The sequence below is a fragment of the Gopherus flavomarginatus genome, chromosome 1, assembly GCF_025201925.1.
Source record: "Gopherus flavomarginatus isolate rGopFla2 chromosome 1, rGopFla2.mat.asm, whole genome shotgun sequence".
Lineage (NCBI taxonomy): Eukaryota > Metazoa > Chordata > Testudines > Testudinidae > Gopherus > Gopherus flavomarginatus.
Genome location: NC_066617.1, coordinates 79429916 through 79452853, shown reverse-complemented (window position 1 = coordinate 79452853; position 22938 = coordinate 79429916). Strand labels below are relative to the sequence as shown.

General features: G+C 40.0%; 1 protein-coding gene across 4 annotated transcripts in view; it reads right to left on the bottom strand.

The window, feature by feature from the left end:
- METTL25 (methyltransferase like 25) overlaps window positions 1-22938 on the bottom strand; it is a 134211-nt gene that overhangs the window by 19182 nt on the left and 92091 nt on the right. For 3 of the 4 annotated variants that reach the window (XM_050935471.1, XM_050935480.1, XM_050935484.1), the window contains 4 exons: window positions 11242-11336; window positions 8099-8128; window positions 5629-5702; window positions 1191-1284 (listed from right to left, as the gene is read on the bottom strand). In XM_050935471.1, coding sequence (XP_050791428.1) covers window positions 1191-1284; window positions 5629-5702; window positions 8099-8128; window positions 11242-11336 — 293 coding nt within the window. The other variant, XM_050935490.1, reaches the window with a different exon arrangement.

Here is a 22938-nt window from a genome sequence, read left to right as displayed (position 1 = left end):
GAGTATCTACATAGAAAGCGGGAAGCAAAGGCTTGATTTATACCAAGTCATCTAAGACCTTAGTCAACATGGCTACAGGGAAAGCAAGGGAATTACTCTGGTTTTCCTATTGACACTGCCATTCAACTTACTACCCATCTGGCACTGGTCACTGTCAGAAGACAGGATACTGGTCTTGATGGACCATTGGTCTTACCCAGTATGGCCATAATTATGTTCTTTCCCGCTGTTCTATATCCCTCCTTCACAGAATCAGACTAATCCACCTATTTTCCCTGGATTACAAAGGCATCTAGATGCTTTAACCCTATCTCAGCCAAACCCTGTACTGAGTCTTTTCATGTTATCAGAGCATGGTTAGACTGGAAGGAAAACTGAAAGAACCAGGAAGCGTTATATGCCCATATGAGCAGGGGCGGCTCCAGGCCCCAGCACGCCAAGCGCGTGCTTGGGGCGGCAAGCCGCGGGTGGCACTCTGCCGGTGCTGCGAGGGCGGCAGGCAGGCTGCCCTCCACGGCTTGCCTGTGGAGGGTCTGCTGGTCTCGCGGCTTCGGCGGACCTCCCGCAGGCAAGCCGCAGAAGGCAGCCTGCCTGCTGTGCTTGGGCGGCAAAATTCCTAGAGCCACCTCTGCATATGAGTAAAGGTCTCAGCTAAACCTTGTTCCTGGCTTTGATGCTTTATCTACAGTCTAGTACTCATTTTATGATTTTAGGTCACAAAGAGGATGCAAGAGTTATGTGGTGGGGTACCCATCTCCACCACACATGTCTTGGAGGACAAAGGAGAAGAAAAAGGATATTGTAAATGTATCTAGATAGAGATGCTCATTAATTATAAACACTTAGGCTTCAGAGTGTATTTTCTGAGGGGTTTCAAAAACATTATTTAGACTATTAGTAATCATACAAAAATAAAAATAAAAAGGCATCTCACAAGTCATAAGTTCTAAAATGAAAGTATTTTAAAGAAAATAAAAGTGGAAGTTAATCCTCAAACTGAATATACAAACTGAAATAAGTTGTCTTGGATAAATATTGTTTAATTCACAAAGAGCTGAATATGTGGATGTATATTCTAGTAATAATAGCTGCTCACATAATATATACAAACAGCTCCATCAAAATGCTGGCCACTTCTTGGAGTTTACATTTTTATGCGAATTGTACGCAATATGAAATCAGCTGCTTACCTTTGACTCATCTAGTTCAAGCTTCTTCAGAGACTTTCTGACATAATCCACGAAAGAGGAAGACTTGGAGAATATTTTACCAACATGCCGATCACTGCAAATGTAGTATTGAGGTTATTTTTTTAATTTCCTTACCACACGGAAGTTCCATATTATTGTTTCATAAATCTCAGATCCATTAAAAACATATACAATAGGATATTCTGTGAAGTTAGAATAATAATTTATTTCAATTTTACTTTTTCTTTTATCTAAAAATACATCAAAGCAAGCTAACCAATACCCAAAGACCTTTTTAGACAAAAAATATTATTACTTGCGAATACCTGAAATTATGAATGAGGTGAAGGTGATATTTTTTATTTCTATTCCTCTCCTAACATTGTTTTTATTGTATTGGATGTATCACACAGTGTCCATTTGCAGTGCCTCACGTGACAATATTAGCAAGAATTCAATGTTTATGAAAGCAGAACTTCTTCAATGCTAACTGTCGATCCAGGGATCACGTAGTAAGTTAAGTGATTCTGATCTTATTTATGCCTTGCAGATTTCTCTCCTAGATGCATGTGTAGCATGTGATTCTCATTTCAAATAGGCAATGTCTGAATTTTCCAGATTTACAATTTGGGGTGCCTCTTCAGAAACTTGCCCAATATTTGAACTGGTTGAGGCAAAGTGGTAAAGCAATGCACAAAAAGTACCAGAAGGCAAACAGAAGATGCACTCACATTAGCAAATTACATGTAATCTCTGTTTGAAATACCTTAGGAAAAAAATGTATAAATATGTTCTGTCAGCCCTCAGTCTGAATTAAGTTTCATAGCCATCACCTACACACACAGCTCCAGGTCTCACTGACCTTGGTAGTCTTGTACTGTAAGAATCATATTTCCAAAGACATTAGCTATTCACATTCTCTACAATGTATTATTTATGCACAAACAGATTTTCCATAAAATATTAGTTAGGTATTATAACACTAGCAAACCAGGTGCCAATTCATGCCAAGATCCCTATGCCTTACTTTCATACTACCAAACACATAGCTGGAATTAATCTGGCTCACCTGTGTGTCAGTACTGTTAAAATAAGTATTAGCATCATAAAAGTGTGCTTAGTATTTATACTTTATTGAATGCTTTTAAGTTGCTGTATGCATTAATCTCCCTTATAACATCTGTATCACATATCTTAAGATAGTATTTGAGTATTTGAATTGTATATCTCTGCAATTGTGTAAATCACCAGACAGGAAAGGGACCTGAATAAGGGCTTGTCTACACTGGCACTTTACAGTGCTGCAACTTTCTCTCTCAGGGGTGTGAAAAAACACCCTCCTAAGCGCTGCAAGTTTCAGCGCTGTAATGTGTCAGCATAGACAGTGCACTGGTGCTGGGAGCCGCACTCCCAGAACTGGTAGCTATGCCCCTCTTGGAGACAGTTTTTTTTAGAGCTCTCCCAGGGCTGTGCCGTGACTACACAAGCCAGTGAAGAGTGCCCTTAGTGTGAAATGCTGGCTTCCAAAAGAAGGTATTAGGTCCTGCCCAACACAGAAGACTGCTTGACATCGGATGAACTCTTGTGGAACATCAGAGGACAAAAGACTTGGTTAATTGCTCTCCCTGTCTCCCAGTCCCTACCACGAAGAGGAGATGTGCAAACAAATTCCTCCCATCGGCTGAGCTGGCAGTTCAGAAGAGAAAGGTGAATAAAAATCCCTGATAAGGAGACACTGTATCTTTGTGCTGCTTGGACTCTCAAGGGCAAGGTTTTCTCAGCATAAGCAAGAGGTCCCCACTGTTTAGCCTGGGTTACCTCTAGGAACAAATAGAGCTTGCTTAGTATAGACGCTTCTATTATCTTTTGAAACTTAAGATTGTAATTTCTTTGTGTATGTATGTTTACCTGGTTTAACCTTGTAAATAACTCTATTTCCTTTTCCTAATTAACAAATCTTTAGATAGTTTATTATAGAGCTTATTACAGAGCATTGTCTTTGGTGTGAGATCTAAGGTGCAACTGACTTCAGGTAGGTGACCGGTCCTTTGGGACAGGGAGCAACCTGAACATTATTGTGATTTTTGCTGTAAGAGACCATCTATCACAAAAGCAAGCTTGCTTAGATGACAGGGTAGATTGGAGTGCCCAAGGGGACTGTCTGTGTCTCCCTGGTTAGACTAATACTTGCAGAGTTTGCCCTTGATGCTCAGTTGGTGAAATCTAAGTATAGAACATAAAACTAATTAGGGGTTTGTGCCCTGCCTCTTAACAGTCTGTCCTGAGGTTGGTACTCATGCTCGTGAGTCACTGTAGGACAGCTTGACAGGTATATTGTCTTAAAAACTATTTTACTGGAAACTCATAGAAAGCCTATTCTTTTCAACTGTAGGCCTATTCAAAGCCTATTGAAGTTGACAGAAAGACCCTTGATATCACTGGGCTTTCGGTCAGGCTCCAAGTTCTTTGTGTCAATCAACTTTCAATTTTATTTTATTTTATTTTTAGGGAAATAGGAAATTCCTGTGACTGTATTTTTTATTATTCTAATGCAGTAAAACCTTTGGGCAAATGCAGTCCGAAGACTACTTAATGGCTATGCATTTAAAAGATTCTTTGGAAAAAAATATGCATTTAGTGTATCTGTCCTACAAATCAGAAGCAGCATAGTTGTAACAAGAAAGATATATACTGAATAAATGAAGCTCTAAAAAGTCAGAATGGGCACTTAATGACTCGAGGCATCATAATTCATTCTTTTAATTGTCTTAAATTGCTTTTTAAGTGTTATTGGATAAGGAACCTGACATCTTAAAAACTGCTGAACTGGTCCCACAAGGCTTCACCGAGACAGAGAAAATTCCAGCTACTTCATCAAAACTGGAGACATCTAACATTAGCAAGCTTAAAACTGGGCCTAAAACTCTTTTAATTTCAAAACTGTAATCTTTATTACTTCCCTCATGTTACCTTTACTTTAATAGATAACATACACTGGTCTAGCCCATACTTTCAGTTTTTACAACCTAGTTCTCATGGTTTGTTCTGCTAAATCTTCTGTGTAGTTTTATTATACATAATGTCAAGCAAAGGAAGAAATTCTTCTGTTTGGATGTTGCCCATCGACAGAAAAAGCTATGCTCCCAACCCAAATGCCAAAGACAATTTGCCATTGGTCCTGTGTGTCCACACTGGCTCTTAGACTCCCTGCTGCTCAACTAAATATGCACTGACAGGCCTTAAATCAGTAGCTGACTATGAGATCTATGATGAAGAAGCACTCTCAGATGCTGTCTGTATAGCTCAAAGCTGTAGTGGTGTGCTCACCACATGGAAGAAGGCAAGAACACATGGTGAGGGTTTAACCAGGCCTCAACTTTACTAGTCAAATTATGTTCAAGGTTACCACTGAGATAAAGCCCAGTGCATTGTTCCTTTGCTAGTTCTTGGGGGTGCTCTCACCGCAAGGGGAGTCAATCGTCACACTAGGAGGTTTTCTGAGCACCTCCATCCACCCATAAGCATCCCTCTCACTTTGGGAGCTAAGGCAAGAGGGGATCTTAACGCCCACCCTGCTTCAAGGTCCCCCCAGGGTAGCATTCTAGCCCCTGGTTTGCATTTCTCCCCAAGGGATTAGACATGTTGCTCCCATCTCGTAAGGAGATGTTGTTGCGATGCTCATTATGTTACCATTTTTTTTTAAATATGGAGCCTAAATCAGCTAGTTCCTGCACTGGGGTACCTGTCAAAAGTTGCAACAACTAAATAACTCTCACATAGGTCCCAACTGTGCCCTCTGTGTGGGAGAACCCCAGCCCTCCGGTTGTACAAAAACCCTAACCCCTAGGTTTCACTGTCAGGAAGGTGAAAAAGCTAACCAGCCTCGGTCAATCTGGTGGTTTGGGAAAAACTCCTTCCCAGCCCCAAAGCAGCAACCTACATAAGGGAGAGAGGGTGAGTCGACCGCTGGACAGATTGGAAAACAGGAAGGGACCCTGAGCAAAGGGCTATTTTTATGGCTACAGATCTTATGTCAAATCCAGCAAGACCTCCAGCCCATCTTGGAAGTCCCATGGGGGGCCATAAATCTTGCAGGATCTGATCCACCCTGTCCTGTATGCCCCTCTCATAATGGGAGCCACCAAACTCACCCCTCACTAGGCTTTTTAGTGAATTTGCCACAGTTGCCTACATGTCCAGTGCCAAGGACAGGGCTAATGCCTCTGCAACGCTGGAAGGGCAAGAGCTCTGCATGGATGATATCCTCTGCATATGGATTCAGAGCAAATGAAAGAGCCTTGTATCATTTATTGACTGCATTCATAGTACAAACAGATACAGACAGAATATAGGGCCTCATTCTGCAACTCTTATGCTAATAGTTACAACTTACAGAGTAAGGGAGGCAGAATTAGGCCTTAGTCTCCGAATCTCATACCTTTTGATGACACCGTAACATTCCTCTATAATAACCTGTAGAACAGCTCGATAAAACAATGATTCTGTAGGCAGCTGGAAAAAAGAAAGCAAAGAACAGCAGGAATACAAAGTTGGCATCAAAATCAAGACCAGAGTAACTAGAATGGTGTTGGCTGCCTTACCTAATTGCTGGTTTGTATTCTTTCAAACTAGTCTTATTAACCTGGTTGAGAGGACAATTTACTAATTTTCCTGTTTGCAAGTTAAAATGAGTCAGACAATATCATAACCATAATTGTGAGAAAAAACAAACACAGGAAACTGCAGAGTTTGATAGGAAGTGGGTGGAGGGATAGGGATTATAGAAAAAGAAAGGAAGATAGGCCAAATTCTGATCTTCCTTTGTAAACCCAGGGAACTCTATTGCAGTTAATGGAGTTATTCCAAAATTGCACAATCAAACTTCAGAGCAGAGTCTGGTCCAATGAATAAAATAAGAAGCAAAAGGAAAACATACTACCTGTGTCATAACATTTTCTTATTTATAGCTACTTTATCTTGGTTCCCTGAAACACTGATATCCATGCAGAAAGTACTGTGCTTATAAAAACAGTGCAATGCATTTAAAACTTCATGCCTTTAGGTATGAAAGATGTGTTTACTTAAGAAAAGTTAATGCTTGTCAGTTAAAAATGTAGTGCCAAATGCATCTCCTGTGTAAAACCACTGCAGTCAACGGGCTTACAATGGGGATAAGTTGGCCTGTAAATCTAGTCTATTAAATACTTGTACAGTTAGTGTGCATACACAAAAAAAAATGATAAATTACACAATCATGATTTAAAGTACTCAGAGAACAGAATTTAGACAGGGATTTAAAAAATGAGAGACAAGTGCTATATTCCCGCCAGAAGCAAGCTGCTGCAATAAATCATACAGAAATTCTCAATCACAGTACCTTTCTATCTCCTACAACAGTAGTACTAAGTGAAAAAGTTACTGGTCACTACCCTGCAAGATTAGGAAGACATCTGGGATTTGCCTTTTGTATTTGTGGTTACATGATGGTAGATTACTTATACTATAGTGAAAAATATTACATAGCTTCTGGTTTTACGTTATCCAATATCTGTCCATAAATTATAGCCAAATAAAAATGCAGTTACAAATAAATATTTTTCAGTGAAAAAACTGCTAAACATTCACACTCATCCTGGTCTTCACATTTCAATTTTCAAACAGCTTATGAGCATGCAATTTAAAGTAAAATATTATGTTAATTTGATCTCAGGCTTTTGGAGGTCTCAGGCTAGCAGTCTGATCCACACCAATCATGCTCCTGTGCTGACTTTGTATCTGCTTCCTGAGCAAATATGGACCCAACGGTGAGTTCTGGGAGGATAAGAGGTTTAGGAGTTTTGTCTGCAGTGTGCTGTACCAGATTTAGGAACACAACCAAGTACCAGGCTTCTGGTGGGGCAAAACACGGTTAAATGTCTCTAGTCAAATTTTAACCATGGAATGTGATTCCAGAAAGCCAGGTATGTCAGTAACTGTTTGTTAACCTAATTAAAAGATGTGTGTTCAAGGCCTTTTACATGTTTTTAGGAGCTTTCATAATTGACTTGCTATATAAATAATAAAACATTCTTAAAATACATGAGGCTATCTTCCACTGTCATTTTTGTTTCAATAACAGAAATTAGTTTACTACTGTTCAACTTGTTTTAAAAGTTAGATGTACCTGAAGTTCTGCTCTGAGTCATTTATTAAAATAAAAATAACTTTTCTCACTGTTCCCATAGTATTTTATGAACAATATTTTTGCAGTTTCATATTATTTCCTTGTGGACATGTTTTTGCCTCAAAAACACCACAAGTGGCATTATTGTTGGAAATCTCTGCAGAAATTACCAAAATTTAATGAGTTGGGAAGAGCCTGAACTAACTCCTTACTCCTAGTAACCACGTTGCTAGACCCAAAAACATTGTGGTTCTTCAGAATAAAGGAGTCAGTCCATTCTCTAAAGATGATCTGCACTGGGCCCGGAGCCTCTGTTGGATCAGTCTGTGTAAGAAAGCACCCAGAGTTTGGAAAGGTAATTTTATACGTTAATTTGTTAAAGAAGTACTTTTGGATTTAGTGAAGAATATTAACCAGCATGATTAAGCATAAAATAGTTTACTATTAAAATAAGGTATTTTCAACTATATTAAAACTGTACTTTCTATAAAATATATGTTAGCTGACTTTTAATTGTCTGAAGAAAATAGATACTTTAGCATCACTATGTGCAGACAAGGCAATAAAAATGCAATTCTGTGGTGCTGAAACATGATATCACTCTGACTTTGATTTATATTCTGTTAATGGTAGTGTTTTAGAACCCAGTAAGTCACAAGTTCAGGAGAAGGTCATGTATGAAAAGTATTCAGAAAGAGAAAACAGTTTTGTCATTAGAAGGGTTAAAATAAACAACATTACTTACCACTTGGCTGACCGCAACTCGTTCCAAAGCCTTTAAAAGTGAAGAAATTAAACTGCTATGTTTATTCTTTATTGGGGCATTTTATAATCACATTGTATAAAGCCTGGTGGAAATGACATTTTACAAGATTAATTATGTGATATAACATGAGCTTGTACACTTAAGAGTGTTAAAACCATTAGAGGTTGTTAATCAGTTCACTTCTGTTATTTAGGGTTTATTTATAGGACAAGCAATGATAACAGAATGAGTGTCTATATTTATATATCTCCTCTTCAATTTTTGAGAGCACTAAGTAAAAAAGAAATTTATTTTTTCTTGGCTATATTCCTATACAAGTATAAGCATAAAATCTCTCACTTTAGATATTATAATGTAAAGTTTAAATAATCTTTTAATTTAATGCATAAAACATTAAAATATCTTTTTAAGTCTCTAGCGACTACACAAATGTTCATTTTCCACTTCCAGTACTTAAACAAAATAAAAACTTTAGAGAGACTGCAGTTTAAAATTTCATGTAGATCCTTTAAAAAAGATTTTTCAGCCCATAAATCCTGATGATGTGAGAGTATTTGATTTTTACGATCTAAGGTGACAAAGAATTAAGAAAATATATGAAATGGATGGAAGATTTTTCTACAGTTGGAAAGATATAGTACTTATAGGAATTACAACCGAAGAGTAAAATGCTCTGTGCAACCAAAGATAAACATGCAGTGAACACCTTCTGTGGCACTGCCACAATATAATAAATAAATACCTCACAGAGTACTCCTCATACCATCCGTATACCCCAAATCCCCAGCATAGTTCCTCTCTCTATCACCCACTCCACTCCCTTGTCCCAGAGCTCACCTATCTGCCAACCTGCACCCAGGACTTCCCTTCAGCTGCACTCCAAGTAGCTGCAGTTCTCCCTTCCCCAGCTTTTATAGAGTAGCAGGTGCGATTTACACTACACAAAAGCTATTTCCCTTCTTTACTTCCAATGAATAATTGGCTATGGCAGGTATGCCTTGTGGTCACTGCTGACCTTTGCCCTACTCTAGATGTCTCTCTTCTAGCTGCAGAGCAGTGACCCTCCACAGCCCACAAGTCTCTGTGTCACCATCAGAGGTGAATGAGTAACCCAGCTAGAAAGGAGGGCAGTGTTACTACTGTCCAAGCTGGAAATTTTCCTGCTGCTGCATGATTTCCCTGGTAAGATACTGTTGGCTACTCCTGTAATTCACTATTACTCACAGCATGCTAGTGAATACCAATGACCAACATCAGCCAGAGAGAGGCCGCTTTTCATGCAAATATGCCAATGGAGGCCACAACAGGATCAAGTGATGCTGAGGCACAGCTCAGTTAAAACCAGCTGTTTAGCATGCTAGCACAGACCAATGAGTGCTCTGGATGTGGATATGAGTTCTCAGGCAGGACTCTAAACCAGTCCCTGTGGCGTCTTTGGTCTCCTGTAGTTCAACAAATGGGAACTGCTATGCAAGTAACAACAATGGGATAGTTAATAATGCACTACAAGCTCCCAGGGAACCCTAGCTGGGTCACTCCCTACAGAGGGAATAGTGCTCTAACTGCACTGCTCTGCCTGCTTATTCCCTTGGCCTATGGGATGAAATGATAAGCCCTCACCACGCATGTTCTTGAGAAAATCTCTGGCACAGTAATAGCAACTATGGGCAGAGGAGAACTTCCTGGTATCCACCTTTCCAATAATTTAAAGGAGAAAGTTTGGAAAAAGAAACATGCCGATCTTTTTTCTGGTAAGTTAAGTGCACTGGGTGCAAAAAAAAAATTGCTCTGTGTGGCCCCAGGCATCTCCAGCTGCTTGTTTGCCTCTGAAATAGATTATTCTATCCTTGTCAAAAGGCAGCCTGAGCTTACTTCATCTCTCACTAATAAGGCCTAATCTACACAAGAAAATTTAGGTATGTTTAACTACATCAGTCAGGGGTTTGAAAAATCCACATCCCCTGAGCGGAGTAAAGACAACCTAAGTCCCTGTGTAGACAATTCTACATCAGCCTAGCTACTGCTTCTCAGGGAGGCTGATTACCTACACCAATGGGAGAATCCCTAAGAAAGAGTGGGAAATGGAAATTCTGTATGGAAAGGAATGGGCCAATATGATAATTGATCTAGGGTATAATGGATATATTACTGGGACAACAGAAGATGGCAAAAACATTTTGGGTGGGCTTACTGAAGGGTTTTAGGGTAACATACGGAGGTTCTAGAATTTACGTTTTGGTCCATATCTTTAAGCACTTGAAATGTTTCATGCAGTTTGTTGAGGATGTCACATTTAAGGGTGAAAGCATCCTGTATAATTGTCCTGACATGTTTCAGTCTTAAGATCTCTAATGTTAGCTCTGATCTCTTTAACCTTGACATATGGGCCTGAGTTGATTTTTGGCAGGTATCTGTGTGAGTGAGCAGCTGAAATTGAGGCTAACAGCATCTGTTGTGGTGCATTCTGGGAAAAGGGATTAAAAATAAACAGAGACTAGAGATAAGAGTTTTCCTAATGCTGCAGTAGTTGAAGATTTAGGGTCATGCCCTTATCCTCAGATTAAGCATCAATCCATCATCCTGTGCTGATGTAAAATGAGCACATAGGAGCACTCTGTCTCTTGGTGCAATGTGAGATGATTTCCTGGTGTAAAGGCTTGTATAAGTGTGTAGGCCTACTCTAGTTTTGGGGTTAGAAAGGCCTGTTTATGGTCTTGTACAGTTAGGACATTGAGTGTTATGAACAATGAACCTTTTTGGGAGTTAGTGATGGTAGAAGTAATACTATCCCTTTTAAATCACTGCCATGACCTATTGCCCTGAAAGATTATTTTGTTTAAATTCAATTCAAAATTGTGGCCTTTTTGGTCATTTTAAAAATATTTTTTGTCTACCTTCATTGTTTCCTGCCCTCAGCAAATATAAAATGTACAAAGTTGGAAGGTTAATACAATTTTTTTTACCTATAATTTATCATGCATACAACATTAATGATGTTATTCTGTACAGTCTGGTATTTAAGTCATAGCTCTAGGATTACAAGCCAAAAACAATGAATTCTATAACATCTGGATAAAACTTCCAGTAGGGAAAAAAAGAAGAAAAAGAAAAAAGAACCATACTAAGCACGCTGACATTCTGGCATTGCGACCACAGCACCAGCCCTCTTCCTTTAAATACCGGCACATGGGAAATCCCCACAATCCCAGAGAGCAATCTGCAGATGAGAGAAAAATAGCGTGTTACTTTATTAAATTGTTCTTCTCTTAAAGTAAATCATCTATTGAGAAAGACAAACAGTAGTTGGAGAATAAGAGCAGAGCTGTGTAACTGTTATTCCTATCCAATAACAGAAAGCATACTAGTGTTACGAAAAAAGGTATTTTCTCAACAACAGATGTTTTTGCTTTAGGCTCTATTTTTGAAATCTTCACATTTTCAAAAACTATTCTTCTAAGACCTACCCAAGTGAATAAGTAAATTCTCTGCAAAGTTTTTCTTTCTTTCTTTCTTTCTTTCTTTCTTTCTTTCTTTCTTTCTTTCTTTCTTTCTTTCTTTCTTCAGAGATGACAAAAGTGTTTGTAATTCATTTTGGCAACCCACACATTGACAATCATCCCAAGATGCTGAGTTGGGCAGCCCATCAATGTAGCAGGACATATGTATCACTTACTGTTGGGCTTTTCTTCTACAGTAAACAATTTTTAAACAATATTTTGGCAAGTCATTACAGAATGTGTGCTTGTTTACTAAAGTCCTGACGGCCTGTTTTGTTGTTAGCCATTATGCTTGTTTTCCAGAAAGAACCAGCTGCAAATGCTTTTGCTGCTTCTTCGAAACACCAGAGCATTTACATCACAGACTGTGACTGAGTTTGGTTCAGTCTTATTAATGTTTCAAGAGACAACAATGCTCCTAAATTAATGCTTAATCCTAATGCAACACGGGGACACCTAAACTGGCAACATTATAAATACTACCCGTGTGCATGAAAAATTCTGCTACGTTTTCTTTAAAAAACACTTTGATGTCAACTGACTGTTTAAATCATTCTGAATGTGATTTTAATACTTAAAAATGAAAACAAGTTGGATAGGATCTTGGCATTTCAACTTAGAAAGATGGCTCTGAAATATTTTAAGATTAATTAAGCAGAAGAGGTTAAAAAGAGGGCAGTGGAAATACAAAAGTCTTCAGATTTATTATAAAAAGTTACATGCATTCAAAGAATGGGTTACAAACTTTCATGCAGAACTCTTTTCAAAGACCTAGCAGACAGAAAAAGGAGACCAAAATTGATAAAGGATAAAAAGATCCCAGACCAACGGACTAACAGTGGAAGCTCTAAGAATTAGAGAATGCAGCTAGTGAAGGGCAACCAGGGGATTAAAAAGAGGAGCTCCCTAAAATATTAAGATGATGTTTGGAGAAAAAAGACCAACGGAAGCCTTTGGCTTACCAGGGTATGTCTACATTGCATCTGGGAAGTATGATTCACAGCATGGGGAGACAGACTTGTGCCAGCCCTGCTGGAGCTAGCATGCTAAAAATAGCAGTGTAGACATTGTGGCACTGGTGGCAGCTGAGGCTAAGACGGGGTCTGCAACCTCTGCCACACAGCTCCCCAGGGTAAGCACCCCAGCAGGTTTGGCCGATTGCGGCTCCAACTGTCTGCACTTCGCCGTCCCAGGCCAATGGGGGTGGCAAGAAGCTGCGGCCAGCATATCCCTTGCCCGCGCCACTTCCCGCTACCCCCATTGGCTTGGGATGGCAAACCGCGGCCAGTGGGAGCTGCAGTTGGCCAAACCTGCCAATTCGGCAGGTAAACAAACTGGCCCGGTCTGCCAGAGTGCTTACCCTGGCAAGCTGCGTGCCAGAAGTTGCCAATCCCTGGGCTAAGATGTCAGGTGGGCTTGGACTCAAGGCTAGCCTGAGCCCCCAGTGATGCTGCAATGTTCACAGTTATTTTTAGCATGCTAGCTCAAGCAGCGCAGGCACTAGTCTGTTTACTTGGGTTGGGAATCACACCTCATAACTGGAGTGTTGATATACCCAATGGAGTCTTATGTACAATAAAAGGGGAGAGAATAGTAGGGCTATGTTTAAGATAATTTATCTGATCTCTAGTCATAATCTTTGTTTGCAGTCCCGGTCATAGTGCTCCTAATCTCAGAATAACAGCAAAGGTATAATCTGTTGTGACATATATTTCCCTATATTTTTGTCACTACTGAGCACAGAATGTATCCTATCGTTCCTCACCCAAATTCTGCTTTTTTTTTTACTTTAAGTGAAGGGGACTGTACATGTGTGGTTTTATATAAAGGAAAAATTCAGATGTGATTTTATGAATGTATTAACTTTAAAATTAGTCACTATCTCCAATATCCTAATTAGCTTTACAGAAACATGGTCTAGCGATTAAAGTACCTGACTCTGAATCAGGAGATCAAGGCTCCACTCCCCGCTATGTCACAAAACAGACTGAGCGGCAAACTTAACAAGATTTGAGGAATGTGGTGGATAATCAGCTGAACATGAGCTTCCAGTGTGATGTTGTGGCTGAAAGGGCTAATGCAATCTTTGGCTGCATAAACAGGGGAATCTCGAGGAGGAGTAGAGAGGTTATTTTATGTCTGTATTTGGTATGTGCAACCACTGCTGAAAGAGTGTCTAGGTCTGGCATCCACAATTCAAGAAGAATGTGGATAAACTGGAAACGGTTCAGAGGAGAGTCATCAGAATGATATGAGGATTAGAAAACCTGTCATATTGTAGATTCAAAGAGCTCAATCTATTTAGCATAACAAAAGAGAAAGTTAAGGGGTGATAGATTACAGTCTGTAAGTATTTTTATGGGGAACAAATATTTAATAATGGGCTCTTCAGTCTAGCAGAGAATGGTAGAACACAATCCAATAGCTGTAAATTAAAATTCAGATTGGAAATAAGGAGTATATTTTTTAACAGTGAGAGTAATTAACTATTGGAAAAATTTACCATGAGCTGTGGTAGATTCTTCATCACTGACAATTTTAAAAACGGGTGGATGTTTTTCTGAAAGATCTGCTCTAAGAATTATTTTGGGGAAGTTCTATGACTGATATTATACAGTTGGTCAGACTAGATTATCACAATAGTCCCTTCAGGCCTTGGAATATATGATTCTATAACACAGAAATAGGTTAATAATATTACTATCACACAAAAGTGCTCTGAGACTTAATTCATTAATGTGCATAACGTGCTTTGAAACTGTCTGATGGATTATGTCATAAAAATATGAAGAATGACTACCATAACATGAAAATCTATAAACACAGTGGTGGGTTTCTTAGATACATACTAAGTTAGGCTCCAGAATACAATGGATCTGCATGCTATTTATGTGGGTAAAATTGGGAATTATCCTGAAGTTCTGTACCTTGTGGAAAGGTTTGTTTGATTACTGGACTAACTGAATTTACCATGACAAAATGAAGGTTCATGTTTGAGACTATGTCTTTAGGATCCCAGAAAGTATTCACAAAAACAGTTTCAAGATAATATTGTATATAAAATCATTCAGGTCAGTGTAATCACTGCTTTAACTATTGGCTGCATCAGAGAAAAAATTGGCAGATTATTTATGCTAAAGTGGTAGTTGTTAAGATTCTGTCAAATACATTTTTGCAAAGAAAACAATAACTGTTACAGTTTTATTGTTTGGTATGCAATAATGAGACTCTCTATATGAATGTTTATAAATATTTCAAACAAAAATTGGCAAGCTCTGAAAAGAAATAGTGGGTTTTAATCACGGAATTTTCATTTTCTTGTCTACTCTGTGAGTGTCTTCTCATTATCCCACTCTGGGACACACATCACCCATACAAGTTAAAAATGATACAACCTGAGCTAGGCTAACATTTATGTACTGCACCACTGATAAATTAATCTAAAACATTTTTATTTTCTGTGAACAAAATAATTAGTAAAAGTGCTGTCATTCACTCTTGATACTGAAATGAGCAGTGAGGAAAAATAATGCTCTAATACTGAACTTTCTTCTAGATCTCCCAATAAGATTTATTTTGCAAGTGTATTTAAAATGTAAGCTCCTTGGGGCAGGTTTTAAGTATCTTCTCCCGTCCTGTACACTCTCAAGCTTACTGTGGGTGTTTAAAACAATTCAGCAGATAGATAAGCCTGTATTAAGCATCTATTTATATGATTATTTTCAAAACCTGGACACCCTTTTTGTGCCTGCCATTATTTGTAGGCACTAGTAACATTACACAATGTCTAATTACCTGATTGCTCACAGGTGAGATCTCTAACCAGCATTATTTTTACCCTCAAAACTGCAGGAAGTAGAAGGGAGACTGAGTTGATTCAGATTTAAAAGTCATGTTTACAGTTATTTTAAAAGTTATATGGGGTTTCTTTTAAATGAGGGGTCGACAACCTTCAGAAGTGGTGTGCTGAGTCTTCATTTATTCACTCTAATTTAAGGTTTCGCATGCCAGTAATACATTTTAACCTTTTTAGAAGGTCTCTTTCTATAAGTCTATAATATATAACTAAACTATTGTTGTATGTAAAGTAAATAAGGTTTTTAAAATGTTTAAGAAGGTTCATTTAAAATTAAATTAAAATGCAGATCCCCCCAGACTGATGGCCAGGACCCGGGCAGTGTGAGTGCCACTGAAAATCAGCTTGTGTGCCGCCTTCGGCACCCATGCCATAGGTTGCCTACCCGTTTTAAATTATTTTGCAGTGAAATGTCCTTTAAAAACAAGGATAATTATAGTTTGAATGAGTAGGTCTGGTCTCTAAGAAAAAGCAAGTTTGGATCTCAGAAACCACTCCAACAGAATCCTGAATTGGAAGTTCAATAAATATTGATATATAAATCCTGAAAACATTCAGGAATACTTTATGGATACATTATGAAAGATTGTATAGCAAATCATTGTACAGAATATAATTGTAAAAGAGCCAGTCTATTGTATAGGAAGCAACAAACAAGACATCTTACAATTCATTAAAGGGATGTCGATCAGGCAGAACTCTTCTCTCTATACAACTTCACATAAAGTGAGTAATTCTAGGTAATGGGATGAAGCACTGAATAAAAGCTGAAGTGGAGTGTAACCCCATTCACTGTTAATGAAGCAGATATATCCTGACGTGTAGGCTAACAATTTACAAAGATCCCACAGCACATTCGTAGCAGAGGGAATAGCCAGAAAGAGCATACCAAAAGGAGCTGCTGTCAAAAGAGCTAACGTTTCACATTCAGCTCAATTCTATTCTATTGAGGTTTATCGGCTCTTCATAGGCCACTGTGTATTTCTAATACCACTCAATATACAGAGGAAGGGCTCCTTGAGGTATAACAGAACTGAAGCATGCCATCCCACAACATGAGCACAAGGCCCCCAGTTCTGTAAGGTACCTGAGCACATGCTTTAAGTCCCACTGATTTTAATGGTCCCTACATATGTACCTAATACTGAATAGAACAATTTGGTAAATCATGACCTAAGCAAATAAAATTAAGGGATGTTCGACCGGTTCCAAGATGCATGTCACTATTCTCCATGTGTTACAGACTATGCAATGCGCAAAAGACACATATCAGATGTAAATTAGCGAACATCCAGATCAATGGTCCAACAACACAAATCAAGGCATTGATTATGCAAAAATGCACGTCAGGGCAGGTAAAGCATTCTGATGTACTGTGATGAAAACAACCCTTTCTTATTGCCAAAAAGCATAAGTCCTACTTCTAAATGCAGATAAAATGGAGGTAACATTGGTGTGTTTATGGAGTACTTTTTAAAAGCAATTATTGGAATTAGCTAATTCTCCATTCTGTTTATTTCTACGGGCTAGCTAGTAACCACCCACAAGGGGGAAAACTATTATTAACTGAACATGGAAAAAAGTCTTTAAGAGTTTTGTAAGAATGAATTTGTTCAAAGTACATTGAATTATGTCCTCCCATCTCTTCTGAGAAACCAACTAGTAGTTACGTACATTAATATTATTGCATCTGGATTCTTTCATAATGCATTAATTTTCTCATGAAGGTTGTGTGTTTACTGTTATCTGATCTTGATTTTGTAATTCTGGTTTTATGGTCTTCTAGAGGCTGACAATCTGTTTTCAACTACTATTCTGTAAGGTTTTGCAGAGAGATTTTAACTCCAGCTACTCTGCCTACAGTTTTTGTAGCATTGCACCTACCTTAGCACTTACATTTGGAATGTCCATTTTATATTCTCTGTCAGCTTCATTTGTAGTTGATGGAATTCTTTTCCTTTACTTAACTGCTCCCAGTAGGGAAAAAGGAAGATGCAAGTGGATGTTGGACTTATATAAAATGTCACTGATGATTCGATTAAGCAAGAAGTATTATCCAGAAAAAATATATATTTTTGGATTTTTGTCAACTACCCCCACCCTCATAAGAAGTTTTAATTCTTTCAGTATGTTGTAATGGGGGAAAAGAGCTTAACACTCACCCTTGTCAAAACTCTCCATTCCACTGCATAGGTCCCTCATGCTGATTTGTTTGGTCAGCATTTCGTGACTAAACAAGAGTTGTACAACTAACCAGAACAAATATGTGTGGATAGAAAATAGTGCAACTTATTTCACGTGGCCAGGGTATGGAACACTAAACATACCCTATTTACTGCTTCTTTTGGTGCTTATGGAAAAAAAATATTTGGCAATGCATGTAAGAGCAAAGGATTTTTTTAGTTTGGGAAGTCCTCAGTAGCCTTTTCTTGTATTTGTGATTCCATTCATATATGTGGAATAGGCCACAGAAAAACGTTTAAAGAGGATGGGTACTAATGTTGTCAATTTTACCCAGTTCAGTGTATTGTTTGGATCAATGTATAGGAAAACAGTGGGCCTCACGCTTCTGTGTTCTATGCTATACCTTGTATAGAATTTTATACTGTGCAGAGTGAGTGTAAAATACCACCCTTCTAGTCTGGTAACATTTTAAATTAACTTTGCACACGCATAAATGACTCCGAAAACTGCAAAGCAGTGAAGGATCAAGGCCTCTATATTTTATTCCTTTAGCCGAGAAAGTTCCACAGTGTATTATAGTTTCTTGTTTATTTCCTGACCCTAGGGTGACCAGATAGCAAGTGTGAAATATCGGGATGGGAGTGGAGGGTAAAAGGACTCTATATAAGAAAAAGCCCCAAATATCAGGACTGTCTCTATAAAATTGGGACATCTGGTCACCCTACCTGACCCAGTGTGTTTGAAGATTCATTTGCATTTATTAAAATGTTTTCTTTCTTTTTAGTTCCCAGTGATTCTCAAGTGTTATGCATAGAAACATATTCACAAGTTTTCCTTTGCAACTTCTGAAACAGAATGGTTTATTACTACGCAAATAGTCCCTAATGAAGTCAATTTTTTTTTACAAAACTTTTCTTACAGACTCATTCTAATTTGTTTAACACTAAATATTACTCACTATAGCAAACACAATTCATACTGGGTGGCAAGACAATGACTATCCAAATCACCAATGGTTTATTTTAAAGAGTACAAATCCGATTTTTGGTTTTACTGTTTTCAATAACATGCAGATAATTTATAAATTCTGGTTTGGAACACTATTCTTTTTCTTCATATCTCTGACAGATAGTCAACACAAATCAGTTATTACACTATGCAACGTACTATAAACATAGAGGATACTTGTTTCATTCAAATTGCTGATGGCCTTTTTCTTCTCATCCTATTTTTAAGGCGTTAAGCTACTCCAATACATACATAACTAAAAATGGATGGAGGTGAACTGTGATTTATTTTCTAGTGACTGAGTCCATCAGTTTGTATATAGTATGTGACAAACAGAAGGCAGAAATAACCTTTTAATGTACAGACCGAACTGCCAACTCTACTCAGGATTGCATTTTGTTTCAGAAATTATACTCTCCAAAGGAAAACAACTGTCATTTATATCATTTTTAACCTTTACCTTGGCTGAGGCAATTTGTTACTGAAGTGTTGTGAAATATCAGTCTCTTAAAGTGTTTCGGCATGAGTACAACTTGAAGAGAAAGAAAGCTCATTCTAATTTAGCACTGACATAACTATAATATTACTAAACCCAGAGATTGTATAGTCTGGAAGCATTTTAAGTGACACTGACACTTTAAACTTGGCTATCTTACCAAGATTGCCATTGAAAATAATAAAATAAAAATCTGATTCCAAATTGGATTTATCTTTCTCCATTTTTGCCACTTGGTTTTATACTGGTCTTGCTATAAATAGAATTAGTGTTGTTGATTCCTCTTGGTACTATCTAGTTCACATGGACCAACACAGTGACCTCATCTAGTGTGTTCTATATGCTTATATCACCTTTCCCCTTCCATTGCTTAAGAAACATCATTTGGTGAAACTGATTGACTCCTGTAACTTTATAAATGTACAATGCAACAAATATTGACCAATGTGCAATGCTACTTCTATGTAATATTGTTTAACATATGTTGTGTGCATTGTTATTCCTGAAAGGTGGCATTTTTAAAAATATTTTGATGTTATATATACACATTACAAAACCCACACCTCATGCCCATTTTTTCTTTTGATATTCAAGCTCCAGAGCTCCTGTCCATTTCCTTCCAATGTCTCAGTTTTCACCAATTCCTTCCACCCCAAATTCTGCATTTTTGCTTCCCAATGTATTTATTGAGTCTAAATTCCCAACTTACTCTTCTTCTTCAGTCTAGGACACAGTGTAGAAACTGGAAACATAAGAACTCTTGGACCAGATTCTTTACGTTCATGGAAAAAACAGTTTCCCACCTTTTTGTAACAGTTGTTCTTTGAGATGCGTTGCTCATGTCCATTCCATTGTAGGTGAGGGTGTGTCCACGTGTATGGCCATCAGGGACTTTTGCCTTAGCAGTACCAGTAGGGCTGGCTGTGGCACCCTCTCAGTTCCTTCTTGCTGACAACTCCGACAGTGGAGCAGGAGGGTGGGTAATGCAATGGACATGAGCAACACATCTCGAAGAACAAGTTACAAAAAGGTCGGTAACCGTTTTTCTTCTTCGAGCGCTTGCTCATGTCTATTCCATTGTAACTAACTCACAAGCAGAATCCACTCTCTATGTAGAAGGCAAGTGCCTGACTGACGTCCATGGTATGCAGCCTGTGTTTCTCATCTGTAGTATGAGGCTTTGGGCAGAAGACCGGAAGATATATGTCCTGACCAGTATGGAACTGGGAAACGATCTTGGGCAGAAAGGCCAGGTGCAGACGCAGCTGTACCTTGTCCTAATAGAAGACCACATAAGGGGACCCTGATCTAGGAAACCCTGTGGGCCAAGGTTATAATGACCAAAAAGGATACCTTCCAGGAGAGAAGCAGAAGGGAACAGGAAGCCAGGGTCCCAAAGGGTGGGCCACGTGAGCCTGGACTGCACAAGGTTCAGGTCCCAAGGAGGGACTGGGTCCTGGACATGTGGGTAAAGGTGCTTCAGACCTTTCGGGAACCATGCTGTCATGGGATGGGCGAAGATCGACCTGCTGTGAAATGGGATGGAAAGCCGAGATGGCCACCAGGTGTACTTTGACAGAGGACAGCAATGAGGCGAGATGAGAAGATGCTGCTGATGTGATCCACCAGGATGTTCTTGGCTCTGGGCAGGTGGGAGGCCACCAAATGAATGGCATGTCGCATACAAAAGTCCCAGAGGCTGAGAGCTTCCCAACAAAGAGCTGAAGACCTGGAGCCACCCTGCCTGTTGATGTAGTACATTGCAGCAGTATTGTCCGTTGGGACCTGCACCACCTTGCCTTGTGGGGGAAGAAAGCCTGGCATGCCCGGAAAACTACTCTGAGCTCCCTGACATTGATATGAAGGGCCAGGCCGTGTTGCAGCCAATGGTCCTGGGTGTTGAGCTCGCTCAGATGGGCTCCCCAGCCCAGGTCTGATGTGTCCGAGACCAAGGTGAGCAAGGGCAAGGGAGTTGCGAAAGGGACTCCCTGAAGCACCAACCTGGTATCCTGCCACCAGTCTAGAGATGAGAGGACATGGCTCAGCACCGTGACCACTGGGTTCAAGGGGTGCCTGCTGGGAATGTAGACCGAAGTCAGTCGCACTTGCAGGGGCCTCAGAGAAAGCTGGGCATGGCTTACTATGTAGGTGCACAAGGCTATGTGGCCCAATAGTCGCAGGCACATGTGGGTCATGATGAGCGGTTGGTTCTGTATGTGGCCGACCAAGTCCGACATGGCTTGAAAGCTTGCTTCTGGCAGGAAGGCCCTGGGTCTCATGGAGTCGAGAACTGCGCCAATGAACTCTATGCATTGAACCGGCGTTAACGTGGACTTTTCCATGTTTATTAGGAGACCCAGATTGCTGCAGGTGGACCGCACCAGATTGAGGCTCCTCTGGACCTGCTCCAGAGACTTGCCCTTGATGAGCCAATCATTGAGATATGGGAAGATCTGGACCCCCTCGAGATAAGCCCCTACAGGCGTCATGCAGTTTGTGAATGCCCTGGGGGGTAGAGAACAGGCCAAAGGGCAGCGCTGTAAACTGAAAGTGGTTCTCTGCCACTATAAAGCGCAAGAAACGTCTTTGTCCCAGGAAGATAGAGACATGAAAGTAAGCGTCTTTTAAGTTGAGAGTGGTGTCCCAGTCCCCCAGATCCAGAGAAGGGCTGATGGAGGCCAATGATACCATGCAGAACTTCGACTTCATGAGAGACTTGTTGAGGCCCTGCAGGTCCAGGATAGATCTGAGCATCACTTTTGCCTTTGGGATTAGGAAGGAGCAGGAGTAGAATCCTCTTCCTTGCATATCCCAAGGAACCCCCTTCATGGCCCCCAGACTGAGAAGGTTCTCAACTTCCTGAACAAGGAGCTGCTCGGGAAAAGGGTTCTTGAAGAGGGACAGGGAAAGGGGTGGGTGGGAAGGGGGCGTCAAAAATTGCAGGGTCTAGCCCTGAGCCACTATGTTCAGGACCCAATGCTCCAAGATAACCTGTGACCAGGCTGAGCGGTAAGGGAAAAAGCGGTCGAGGAAAGAGTGAGAGTGAGACTGGGCAGTTGGCTAGTTTGTTGCTCTGAACGCACCCTCAAAATGAGTGCTTCTGGCCTCCCTGATGTTTCACTGGGTCAGGCTGCGCAGGAGATCAGGACGACGAAGGGTGGTGGCGGTTGAACCCAGTGTCCCTTTTCTCTCGTAGGCCCCTGTCAAGGCTGCCACTGCCTAGGTGGCAGAAGAGACTGGAATGGCTGCCTGGATGACTGAGGTGTGTGTATCCCCAGGGAGTGGAGGGTCGCCCTAGTGTCCTTTAGGCCGTGCAGACCCGCATCCATTTCATTGGAGAACAGGCCAACCCCATCAAATGGAATGTCCTGGATGGAGGCCTGTATCTCTTGGGCCGGCGGTTTGGAGCCAGAAACTGTGCCTCATGACCACTACCAAGTCGACCACTTGGGCAGCTGAATCAGCCGAGTCTCAAGCCATCTGGAGGGAGGACCGGGCCACTGTGGTTCCTTCATCCACCATGGTCGTGGACTCCTGGGCCACCTTCTGGGATACAGAGTCCTTCAACTTGAGGCGAGAGTCCCAAAAGTAAAAATTGTAGCAGCCCAAAAGGGCCTGATGGTTCACCACCCAAAACTAGAGGCTGGATATAACATAAATCTTTCAGCTGAACAAATCCAGTTGCTTCACCTCTTTGTTCTTAGGGGTAGCAGTGGTGAGCCCGTCTGTCCCATTCATTGGCTGCCTACACAACCAATAATCCCAGTGGTGGATGAGT